The following is a 13,186-nucleotide window of genomic DNA, read 5'->3' as shown; positions in this document are numbered from 1 at the left end:
ACTATCATTTGTTTGTTTATATCTACATCTTGTGGTTTTAATGTTCTATATATTTTAAATTGTTTTATTGTGTGTTGTTTGGTTTTAATTTTTGTGAACCGCCCAGAAAGCTTCAGCTATTGGGCGGTATAGAAATGAAATCAATCAATCAATCAATCAATCTTGCCCTTCCTTGCAAGGAGCCCAGGCTGGCTAGCAACCCATATATAAACAATACAACACATAAACACAGTTAGAATCATAACTCAAAAATTTCAAATCCACAATAAAATACAATGAAACCATCACTACAACAACAGACTACAGGGGTGGGGGGAAACCACACCGATAACCCCAAAGTGTGTACAATATGACTTTAACAAGCACCTGAAAGACAATGGCATGGGGAACTGCTGAATCTCTACTTGAAGGGAGTTTTAAAGTCAGGGTGCCATCACCGAGAAGGCCTTGCCATGTGTGGTCAGCCCATGGACCACATTCCTCAAGGGCATGACAACCAAAGCTTCCCCAGCCGATCTTAAACCCTGAGTTGGTTGGTATGGGGGAAGGTGGCCCTTCTATATGAAGTGTCTGCTTTGTGTGTGTGTCTGTGTATGTGAATCTTTTGGAAGCAAGAAAGCAGAAAAAAAAATCTCAAGAGGATTCAGCTGAGAAACAAATAACTTTATTTGAAAATGTGCTGAATGCAAGGTTCCGTCATGCCTTCTTGTTCCTAGGTCTCAGCATCCTTAACCCCAAGGCTGCCTGCATGGCTGAACATATATGTTCTCTGCTCAAGAAGTGAAGCAGAAAAAAGAAGTTATGTCCTGCCCCTGCCTGACCTCCACATATTCAGTGGCTCTTCTTCACAGACATGACACAGATAGTAGTATAGGCATAGGCTTACTCCACACCCTGCAGAGTCCCTAATTTCACTATTGAAAGGGGAGGGGCTATGTGCATATCAGTTGCACGTGCTTAAGCTCTGTGCTGAATAACAGATTCTGCTCCCTCTAGTTAGGGATGTACAGAGTGTGTAAAATCCATTCTGTCTGTGTTTCGTGGATTGTCAAGCACCTTTCATTCTGTCATCCACTCATTGATGGAATTGGATTTTCGTTGCAGTTTCCAAATTTGTGCAAATGTGCAAATCCACACAAATTGTGCAAATCCACACACAATGCACGTTTTCACACTTTAGCCTATGAGGGAAATAAGCATTTTTGGCTGGTTTTTTAAAATTTTGCATATGTTTCTGTTTCTCAATTCGGCAAAAGTCAGAAAAGTTCGGGAAACAATCCACAAGTCCACAGAATCTGCTCGACTGTGGAAAAGCTGGTCTGCTGTGGAATCCACAGGTTGGATTCATAAAAATCCAAACTCACCTGATTCCACTGCGGATTTCTCCAACATCCGTTACTCTAGGTTTGGACAAATTTGTCTATTTCTGATTCTCTCAGTTTGTCATTTTTCCGTAAAAAGAGCCATGCTGCATCAGACCAAGGGTCCATCTAGTCCAGCATTATGTTCACACAGTGGCCAACCAGCTGTCGACCAGGAACCCACAAGCAGGACACGAGTGCAACAGCACCCTCCCACCCATGTTCCCCAGCAACTGGTGTACATGGGCTCACTGCCTCTGCTACTGGAGGTAGCACATAGCAGTCAAGACTAGTAGCCATTGATAGCCTTCTCCTCCAGGAATTTGTCCAACCCCCTTTTAAAGCCATCCAAATTGGTGGCCATCCCTACATCCTGTGATGGCAAATTCTATTGTTTAACTATGTGCTGTGTGAAGAAGTACTTCCTTTTTATCTGTCCTGAATCTCCCACCAATGAGTTTCATAGGATGACCCTGGGTTCTAGTATTTTGAAAGAGGGAGAAAAATGTCTCCCTGTCCAGTATTAAATGCAGTCTGTCCCATCAGTTTTCATATTAGTTTCAGGGTTTTTTTAAAAGCATGAAAATCAGTAGGTGTATTATTGTGCACTTCTAATATGCACATTTTTGCAAGCTATTTTCCCTATTATAATGCATTTACATACTTTATTTTCACAAACATATGCATTCCTGTGTATTTCCTACATTTGCATTTCCCCTAATATACACATTTTTGTACACTCTTTTTTAATTGGAGAACTGCATTGCAAAATTTGGAGGAGTGAACACTTCAAAGGGTGACTGCATTTCAGTTTGCATATTGGTTCAGCAAGTTCAAAATTAGGTAAGTTCGCATTAAAATGTAAACCTAACCAAATTCTCCTTAATCCCTAGCTTCCTCCCTCCACATGTTTAATATTCTCTGTTTGTCTGCATAAGTAGGACTTAGGTTATTAAGGTTCCATTTTATAGATCCATACCAGGGTGTCTCTTCATCTGCAATTAGGTAAACAAAGGTCAGTACCAAGGAAAAAAGAAAGAATTTTGTTTTTACCCTGATTAATGCAATTTGGGGGGAGTTGCTGTGGGGAAGAACCATAAACTACTGTTGCTTCTGGCATGAATCCTCACTGAAGTATAACATGCAGTTTTTCAGAGCCGTGTTCTGCTTTGATAAGCATATATTATTGGCTCATCTTCTCAAGATAATAGCTTCCTTTGCCTTCCTCAGTATATTTATACATTCCATTTACACAGAGGAACAATTGCAAAACGAAGCTTTCATATAAATACAGAGGGCATATTCCTCAGCTGGGTTTGCTAAGGATGAGCGAGTCTGTCTTTTAGAAAAACACACTTGAAACACTTCAAGGAGTTCAATGGTTTTAAAAGAGAAGCCCCAAACCCTAAATTCATATTTATACTGTCAAATATAAACAAAACAAACAAACACACACACACACCCCAAGGGGAGGGGAACAGCATTACAAAAATGATGCTCTGGAAACATAGGACTGCACTGCATCATCTGTCCCCCTTCATACAAAAAGGAGGGAGAGCATGTAACTAAGTGACAGGGTCCAGGGTGGTCAGAGGCAAAGAGTGTGATACAACCAGACCAGTGGCCAGTCCGGAGTAAGATGTGGGTGATAGGAATCGGAGGTATACAAAATAATGCATGGTGTGGAAAATGTGGATAGGGAGACATTTCTCTCCCTCTCTCAAAATACTAGAACCTGGGGTCACCCCATGCAGCTGAGTGGTGGGAGATTCAGGGCAGATAAAAGGGCAGGGCAGATTCAGAAACACCCTCTCTTGCATTTGAGGGTATTTCCAAGTGTCAGCCCAATCCCAAACAGAGAATCTCTCACAGGAAAAATAGGACCTGTTCACAGGGGTTTAGACTTAGCAGTTTGGTGTTACATTAGTCCAGACTTGCATATCAGACCTGTTGGTCTGTGCTGGCGGCAACAGAACCAGCACCCACCCAAACGAGTTGTGGATTCCCCCACCCCAAAAACACGCCCACAGTTTTGGCAGCCATTTTGTCCCAGGGCTCATGTGAATGGACCTTTGCTTAAGTTTATAAAGATTTTTGTTGCCCGTGCCTGCATATTTTACCACCTTTAGTAGACCTATATCCTTAAAGAGAGATCCCTCTGAATTAAGTAGAATGTGTTTCTGTGTTCATGTTCTTGGGAGCACAGTTTTTATATTTATCTTTCCCACCTTCTCAAAATACAGAGCCTTAATAAGCTGACTTTTCCACTGACGTCTTGAGAGAGGAGACTATTTATGGATTTTCCCATTTGACTGGACCACTATATTGGTTAGGTTGTTCAGCAGCATGGGAAACTTCCACCTCCAAGGAATGGGATTCCTCACTATCAGCTTCCTTAGGGAGCAAGTGTAATACAGACAGCTACATTTTTTAAAAAATAAAAATTAAGTCTTCCTAAGTAAATATTTTAGATAGTGGAAAGTGCCAGGAATAATGTTTCTGCCTGCATATGTCAAATCCTGCCAAAACTTTACAGAGGGATTAAAAAAAAATTAGCACTGTCATTTCAAGTTGCTTGAAAGGCAAACAGTATTCTTTCTCCGTTGGCATTAACTGAAAAAGATATTAGCAACAGTTTTTTAAAATAAAAACAAAACAGACTTTTTTTTCAAGAATCTGACATGTATGTTGAGTATGCACCTTTCTTCCTTCCTTCCTTCCTTCCTTCCTTCCTTCCTTCCTTCCTTCCCCTTCCCCTCTATCCCATGATATAGTCATTTTAAATATTTTGTAACCACCCTTCATCAGAAAGATACCTCTCTAACTCTGTGTGCCTCCAACAATAAAGGTATCAGTTATCACGTTGACCTTGAACTTCCTTCCCACTCCAAAGCTGTTGGGGCCAATTAGACCCCACATCATGTGAATGGAGGAAAAATGATATAGTAGAAGGCTAATCTGGTGAAAATTCTCATTGCATGTGGCAGCTGAGAAGAGATAATGATTGAAGATAAATGGTGTAGTGGCCAGAGGCCGGCCCAGCCCAAGACATTTTGCTGCCTGAGGTGAAGGACAAGATGGCACCTCCTTCCATTCCATGTACAAAAGCCGGCTGGACTGGGAGTTGAACAGTTCTTTGATACTGGCAATGCAACAGCATCCACCATCACACGTGAAGGCAGTTGGCTAGCTTAGGCAGTCAGGGTAGGCTGCATAGTCCACAGCCATCTCCAACACCTTGCTGTCACCTCCCAGCATTTGCTGCCTGAGGTGACCACCTCACTCTGCCTAATGGTAGGACCGGCCCTGGCCAGAGTATGGAGCTCAGACAGGCACAACCTGGGTTCAAATCCCACCCACCTACTACTGTTATGGGTTGACATTGGGCCAGTCATTAACCCTCAACCCTACCAACCTCACAGGATTGTTGTGAGGATGGATAAAAGGGCAGCACGTAACTAACTGAGCTCCTTAGAGGAAGAACATGATTTTTTTTTAAAGACTTTATTTTCTTTTTAGTTCATACCTCCAGGACATTTGGGCTTTAGGAACGGGTGCATGAAAAGATGTGGGGAGGGATCATAGCTCAGTGGAGTCTGTGTTTTGCATGCAGAAGGTCCTATTGCCCATCCTGGAATCTCCAGTGTATTTTTTTTTTTAAATGATTAGGTAACAGGTGATGGCTTTCTCTTCCCATAACCATGGAGAGCTACTCCGAGTCGGAATAGACAGTACTGTGGTAGATGGATAAATACTGCCTAGAGAGCTTCAGCTATTGGACAGTGTAGAAATGTAATGAATGAATGAATGAATGTCTGACCTGGTATAAGGCAGCTTTCTATGCTGCTAGCCCAATAGAGCATTGAAAGACCCTATAGAAATCAACACTGGGGCCATTACAAATCTTAGAAGCCATCTTGCATAGTTGTATCGCTGTAATATAGCCAGTACTCCTTAATACCTCTGAGTGCCCTCTCCGGCTTTATCTACACTACTGCTTTATACCGGTATTCAAGTGCACTGATAACAGTTGGGGCACATTCCAGATTCTATATACCTCTGTCGTAGTGTTATTTCCTACTCCCCCCCCCCCCGCATTATCTAATACACTGTAACAAATGTCATTGAGTGTCCTATGAGATATAAATGCGCAAGGGGGATAAACGTAGCATTATCATGATGGGATCGTAATGATATGACACAAGGTGTAGGTCTGGCCCTAATCTGGAGAGAGTCAGGTGGCAATGGGAGTCTTTTCAGCTGGGGCACCTTGTTTGAGGAACTCTCTCCTCACAGAGGCTCATCTAGTGCCTACACTAATCTCTCATAAATGCCAGGAAAAGACCTCCTCCTCCTCCTCCTGTGATGGATTTTTCTTCTTCTGTGATAATTTTTAATGCTGCTTTTTTTGTTTTATTAGTCACTAGCGAATAAAACTAGTGACTAATAAATTAGGTTGGAATAGTCCTAATTTGTTACAGCAAAGTCTTCAAAGTTATGCAGCAGTCTGAGTTGGGCAAAGCTGTGTGCTAGTTAGGGAAGCCTGCCATCTAGTGACCAAAGGTGGTACTTCAGGCTTTAAACACATGGGCTCATTTAATTTAATCAGTGTGATTTAAAAACCAAATAATCCTAAAGTGAACGCTCCTAAGATCCCCTTAGTGTACATGCCAAGTTTCAGATGTCTAGGTTTCATGGTTGTGGAACTATGGTACTGACAGACGGATAGATATCTTCTATTATTATAGATTGTAAACTGCCCTGGACATTTTTTAATTGAAGGGTGGTTTAGGAAAATTTCAACTTAAATAGATAAATAAAGAAAGAAAGAAAGAAAGAAAGAAAGTAGAATTGCATATTTGAACCCATTGTCCATTTGATCTCATTGCCTTAAAAAAGAAAAAGAAAAAGAAAAGATGACAACTGGGGTCTGTTTGACCTCAATGTCAGATCAGTAAAGTTTCTCCACCCCCCCTTAAAGTACAGCAGAGTAATTGTATCTTTCAAAATAATTTCAGGGATTCTGGAATAATACCAGAATACCCTTAAATAAAGTGATCTTGTTTCTGTAATGAAACCTGAAGATTGCTCCCCTCGCCTGATAGAAGCAAATCTGTGTGTTGTTATTTCTTTCCTCCATTCCAATCTCCCCGCCCCCATTTTATTTTTGTTTTGTTTTATAGGTTCTTTAAAGGTATCTGATGTTTTTAGCTGTCACTGTGATTTCTATGACTCCAGGGGAGAAAACACTTAATAATAATCTCTTGCCTCTCCGCTCCCCTGAGTCTGTCTTCACTGTACAGGCTGCATATCGGAACTAGTAAGGGTAGGACATACTGAGCCTTAAACAAGTCTATTAGGTTCACTGCAGCAAGGCACTTGGAAAAAAATGCAGCAAGGAAAAGAAGAAGGGGAGGGGAAAGCAACAATTTTGTAAACCCTGCAAAGGTCAGAAAAAGGCTTTTGGTAAGTATGCAGAGGCTAGAAATCAAATCCCATTTCCTATCATAAGAAACCAGTTGTTTTTAGCAGCAGTGGTTAATGTACTGTATGTGAAAGATTTAAGACTCGCTGGAAAAGCTTTGCTCCTGTTTTATTGGGCTGCTATTGAAAAGCCAACAGCATAACTTCAACTAGGTGCTTTGAGATTTCTTAATGGGCTGTCAAGGGCAAGACACCAGGTCTGTGCTATACTAGCTCTTTCCTGTACATTAAAACAACAGGGGCCAAAATGATCATATACAGAAGTATGAATTACTTGATGCTTTCTCTGTTCCATATGGCCAGCCGCGTCTTCGGCAATTAATCATGTTACAGAATCAGTTGAGTGCTCTCCAAAGCATTGGAGTCAACATTTTAGTTATACCTGTGCTAGGCAAAGTGTGTGTGTGTGTGTGTGTGTGTGTGTGTGTCAGGGTGGGGAAGAGGTAGAGGGGGTCGCCGGCATAAAATAGCAGGATGAGAAGCTGCTGGCGCCAATGTCTGAGCAGCTGGCTTCTATAAACATTTCCCCCCTTCTTTCCGCATCACTCCCCTCCCTTCCTCTCTTAGCTTTCTTCCACAAACAGGGGCCATTTTTCAACATCATCCCCACCCCACCCCCAAAACACACCCACAAAAGTTGTTGAGTGAAACTTTGATATCAAGCATGGTGTGCTAATCAACAAAATAGGTGAATGTTTCAGCGTAATGTGTCCAAATTACTGGGCGATCACTTAAAATATACTGCTGAGTTCCACCGTAGCATTGTCAACAAGGCACCTCAATATGCCATGTCAATGGTGGGTGGTGGGGGAACCCTACTGCTGATACTGATCAGGTACCATTGACGTACACCAGTCAAGCCCTAGCCAACATGTATGCCTTGTCAAGATACTATCGGTTCCCACGGTAATAAGCTGTGGGCTGGATCATAGGAACATAGGAAGCTGTCTTATACTGGGTCAGACGGTGGGCCCATCTAGCCCAGCATTGTCTACATTGATCAGCAGCGGCTCTCCAGGGTTTCAGGAAGGAGTCTTTCCAGCCCTACCTGGAGATTCCAGGGATTGAACCTGGGACCTTCTGCATGCAAAGCAGGGGCTCTACCACTGAGCTACGGCCCCTCCTGAATGCAAGATCTGCCTTCTGCAAGAGGAAGAGCTCCACTTCTTTTTGGGGAGATCCACCTACTCCCCCTACAAACACACCACAGCTCACTCCATTCAGTAGAGGGTCTCCGCTGATGAGCTGCCATGGGAAGGAGGGAGTGGGGAGTCCACTATGAGTTGACCCAGCATAAATCTGGATTCCCCCCCCCCAATTATTACAAGATGGATAATTAGCAGAGGTTGGAATAGGTGGACCTCACAGCTTGCAAACTCAGCTTCTGTGCCCGACCCACCCTGGCCACACATTTGTTTTCTGTTGATTATTGGTTGTTGGACTGCTTTCCTAGTGAAAAGAGCTTAGCAAGGGCTCAGAGGTTTATCCCGCTAATCTCTTTGGAAAGACTAAAGAGTACATTAGATCTCCTGGTGAAAACCTCATTTGTTGACAAAATAAAGCAGGACTCTGAAAATGGAACAGCCCTGTTTGCCTGTTTAGTTTTGGCAATGGCAAGTATTTGTGTGCAATGTGGAATGTGTGAAATTGCAGCACTGTCCTGAGGGAAGGGCTGGGGGGAGTGGTCTTGACAGGAGGCCTGAGCTTCTTCAGGGTGCAAAGTTATTGATGAGAATAATTACTCGCAAGAAAACTGGCTGTGACCTTCCAATGGCAAGCTGTGGTTTGTTATCTCTGTGTTGGGTCCATTCAGGATGTGCTTTCTCCAGCACAGGGAGCAGAGGAAAGATAGCTTCAACGTATCCCAAACATTAGCGCCCTCGGAAAATTCTCTGCTGAGAGACTGATGAGATAAGACAAACCTGCATGCCCTGTTTGTTTATTCTGCTGACCTCCTGTCCCAAGCATCTCTTGAGGAGGAAGAGGGAGACCCTGAACCAAAACTGAGTCTACTTTTCAGAGCTGAAGGCTTCACTCAGCATTGGGTAAAACAGGATCTCTGTAGACAATTATCTGTCATTAAAGATCATTAAATGAATGAAGAATCTAGAGTTGACCTTTCTTTGATAGGACACATGACATTCAAAAGAAGATCTTCACATCTTTTAGAGACAGGAGTTGTACCAGCAGTTTTTGATTGATTCTATTTTTTTATCAGTGTTGATTTGAGGTAATGGCTTTCCCAGTTGATAAAATCTTTGACCAAATTTCTTGAACCCCTGCCCTCTGACTGTCAGGGCACATCTTTTCACCTTCTAACCTTTATTTAACTCAGGTTCCTAAAATGGGGAGAACACCGGAAACTCTTCAGCGCACCATATTTATTCACTTAAGCTGTAATCTTGCCCTTAGTTTCAGTAGTGAATGTCCCATTGCAATCAGTAGGATGCAGCCAACTCAACCACAGTTATGAACAGGTTTATTTTTGGCTTTGTTTAAAACGAGGGTGGGGAACCTTTAGGTGTTTTTGGGTTACAACTCCCACCAACCTTGGCCATTGGCTATGCTGGCTGGGGCTGATGGGAGTTGGAGTCCAACAACACCTGTTGAGCCACAGGTTCTTCCCCCCCCCCTCCCTGATTTAAAGCTTTGGATAATATGTTCTTTATTATTGCTTTTATAAATCATTTCTTAGGGTACATTTTGTAGGCAACTGAGATATAACGTGTTGTTGTTGTTGTTGTTGTTGTCGTTGTCATTGTCGTCATCGTATCATCATTTATTGCAACTTTCTGTTCTTACTAGGGATGCGTAACAACCTCCCCCCCCCCCGCCGACTTAGTTCTTGGGGATCAGAAAAGATCCGCAAACCAAACAGAGCACTTGGGTTGCCCCACCCTCTGAAACAATTTATTTATTTATTTATTTATTTCTATACCACCCAATAGCCGAAGCTCTCTGGGCAGTTCACAAAAACAAGACAGTCAGTCAGATACAAGGTTTGCAGAATGGAAGTGCTCCCAGGAAAACAACTTGTCCTGACAACCTTCAGAGCAGAACTCATAGAATCATAGAATAGTAGGGTTAGAAGGGGCCTATAAGACCATCGAGTCCAACCCCCCCCAACTGACTTCTCCGTAATTGTGTAAGTCCTGAAAGTTGCCTCAAGCTCTGCCTCCATTCAGTGAAGAATAGATTTCATAAAGAGGTCATGCACGCTGTATTCTCTTAGTGGACCCACTGGTGTATAAATGATAAGCGATAGGTAAACATGGCATCTTGGGCAGTTGTCAGGGTGGCTTCTCGGTGTCTCAGTTTGACACACTGGATGGTCTGGGTTTCTGGTTCACATTGGGCAAGGAGAACTCATGAAGTATCAAGGACTCTTGTCATCATTGTAAGGGTTTCAAAGACCCTGGATGGTTCTATGAACTCTCTCACCCCACTTCTTCCTGGTCCATGTTTGAGTCATGGCCAGAGCTGGAGAAGCAATGCATCCTCCAGTCCATGTTTGGTTTGCTGGTTGGATCTGGATCTGTATTATCTCCAATAAATGGGTTTGGAGTTTAGGAAACAGCATTGCATCGTTTTCTTGGCATGTCTGGTTGACAGTGGGTGGAGAACAGATGCTCAAGATAGCAAAATTCAACTTCTATGTGCATATAGTTCAGGGTTGTAGAACCTCTTTCTTGGGTGGGGGTCAAAAGCAAAAGGGGGTCAAAAATGCCCCCAACAGCAGCATGTTTTTGCTTAAAGCTGTTACTTCCAGTAACTAAGCCTTAGGAGAGGCATTTCATCCATTTAGAATGAGAAAAAGCTGTGAAGCCAAGAAACACCAATCAGGGGTCAGAGGTGGGGCCAAGGGAAGGGTGTGCGGAGCACTGGATCAGGCCCCCAGATGGGCTAAATTTGGTCCACGAGCTTGAGGTTCAACACCCCTAATAAAGCTGGACTGACTGTGTAAAGACTTATGTAGGAATACCCCCCCTTCCCGCCACTGGCTCACTGCTGAGTAAAAATGCATAGGATTGAGATGTAAGACTGATTTATATTTGATACATTCAGATCAAGAAGAGTTACTGTAATTTGGCTAAATGGGACATGCCTATATTTTCTTCACCATCAATATTATTTCCCAGGGATAACATTGTTTTGTTAAACGTTTTGTTTTATTGGAAGGGAACAGAGAAAGGGGATGGAAAGAAGAAAAGGAGCAAGATGTAGAAAATCTGTGTACCAAGCTGCAGTATATATAGCCCTAACTCAAGAAAAGCCAAGACATTTCTTTGCAGCCACTGGGATGGGGAGGCAAGCTGTATGCATAATTTCTAATAATAATTCGCCCACACAGGACAAAAGAAAAAAATAATTCTGTCTGGCAAAAATGCAGTCAAGACTGCCCAGTCTGTTATGTTACTTAGGGCAACGAAGCTTTAAGGTTTTACCTTACATTCCATGTACTTTGATTAAATACCAAAGAGATGGTGGCCATTTTTGACCATCATTTACTGTATTGATTTGCACGCAGTGGAACTGTAATAAAAAGGGCCATTGATTTACTGTCCCGATTTGCTTATGGGCTTTTTAATTAATTTTATGCTTTGTTTCCTATTTTTGTTTTGTAATATTTATGGTGTTTTCTCTCCTCTCCTCTCCCCGCCCACCCCCACCCCTCTCCTCCCCCACTTTCAAGACAAGTCTACTGCTCGGTGAATTCCGAAAAGAAGAACAGATGGAGGAACAAAGAAACGATAGAATCAGCTGCGTCTTGCCCCACCTTACAGAGCGCCAGGAGTTACGGCAGGAATGGCTTGCGAGGTGAGAAAGCGAAGGAAAAGAAAAGTATAACAGGTCCATCTTAGAAGAAATAAAAATAAGTTAAAATGCAAGTGTGTTATGTGGGGAGGGGGTGGGGAATCCAAAGGGAATGCAAGCAGCTTCACCTACATTTCTGTAGGACTCATGAGGTGTGATATCAAAAGCTGCCAGATCATTTCTATGAGCTCACGGACACTTTGGCCTAGTTCTCCAGTTTCCAATGGAAGGTGGTGGCTCTGATTTTGGTGGGGCTATAAATCCATTCTGGTTTCAGTCAGAACCAGCCAGAACTCTGAAGTAGCTATCCAAGGTGCTGAACCCTATCCCAAAATAGGTTCAGCACCTTGGATAGCTCCTTTAGAGTTCTGGCTGGTTCTAATGGAAACCCACGATGGATTTACAGCCCTACTGGAATCGGAGTCATCAGCCTCCACTGCTAGTTTCTGGCTTGTACCACTTCAGATTGCAGGTAGGGGGCTCACATGATGGAATGTTCCTCGGGGGGGGGAGGGGGTTGGATTCCTATGCGCACTGAACATTGGCACAGCAGGGTCACAACCTTTCTCCTTGACATCCACTTTTCTGTGTAGGGATCTTGTGTGTGTGTGTGTGTGTGTGGGCTGGGGGGCATAGAGGAGGATTCAATTATATGTGCCCCTCCTGCAGTCAGAAGTGGCATAGCCACTTTCCCCCCACTATTGAGAACTGGGCCTTTATCTCAAATGACTGTAGGTCCATAGCCAGTCATGTGGTGGTGGTGGTAGGGGCTAAGGTGACACTGCAGGGATATTGGTAGCCAAAACATTAATTTATGTTAACTAATGCATTTAAAGTTACTGGTTTTCTGAAATAAAGTTTAATGCATTTTCACTTTAATGAAAAAGGCAGGCCAAAGATCTGGTTGTCTGCAAAACATATTTGCAGATGCAGACATGTGCCAGTGATGCATTTTTGTATGTATGTAAAATGAACACAGGAGTACTGAGGCTGCATTGAGCAGGGACTAGATGATCTCTGGGATACCTTCCAACTCTGTGATTCCATGATTCTGTGTGTAAAGCTACAGGCAATAGTATTTGGCCACTATTGCGGGGTATGTCCTTATCCTAAATTTCTTCTGAAGATGTGATGATGACCAAACTTCCTGAATTTCAGGTGCCTCAGAACATACTTTGAGGAAGGCATGGCTTGACGGCATGTGTATTTGAAATGCTGCCGGTATTGTTGCTTTTAAGTCTGCACATAATGTGACTGGTATTTATGGACATAATTTTTCCCTGGTGTGCAGCATAGCTTGCTTTCTACTATTCTCTTTTAGTGTTGTGGTTAGTGAGGAGACATTCTTGTCTTAAGGTACCTCGCTTCACCTTCCATTGCTACCATGTGTAAAACATATAGAATATGAGATGTTTTTCAAAGCACTCACAAAAGAATCTGGGGGGCGCGGGGAAGGGTTGCCCTCTGTATTCACAGCAATACGTATCAGCTGGTCAGTTGGCCCTATTCCGGCTTTGAATATATGA

General features: G+C 42.9%; 1 protein-coding gene across 1 annotated transcript in view; it reads left to right on the top strand.

Moving 5' to 3' along the window:
• FTO (FTO alpha-ketoglutarate dependent dioxygenase) overlaps positions 1-13,186 on the top strand; it is a 366,765-nt gene that overhangs the window by 158,838 nt on the left and 194,741 nt on the right. Inside the window, exon 12 of the mRNA XM_084812875.1 lies at positions 11,539-11,663. Within this exon, the coding sequence (XP_084669001.1) occupies positions 11,539-11,663 (125 nt within the window). The remainder of the gene's footprint in view (positions 1-11,538; positions 11,664-13,186) is intronic.

Source organism: Heloderma suspectum, chromosome 8 (genome assembly GCF_057233095.1).
Source record: "Heloderma suspectum isolate Gila_16-S chromosome 8, 16-S_ref, whole genome shotgun sequence".
Lineage (NCBI taxonomy): Eukaryota > Metazoa > Chordata > Lepidosauria > Squamata > Helodermatidae > Heloderma > Heloderma suspectum.
This window is presented reverse-complemented; position numbering and strand designations above follow the sequence as displayed.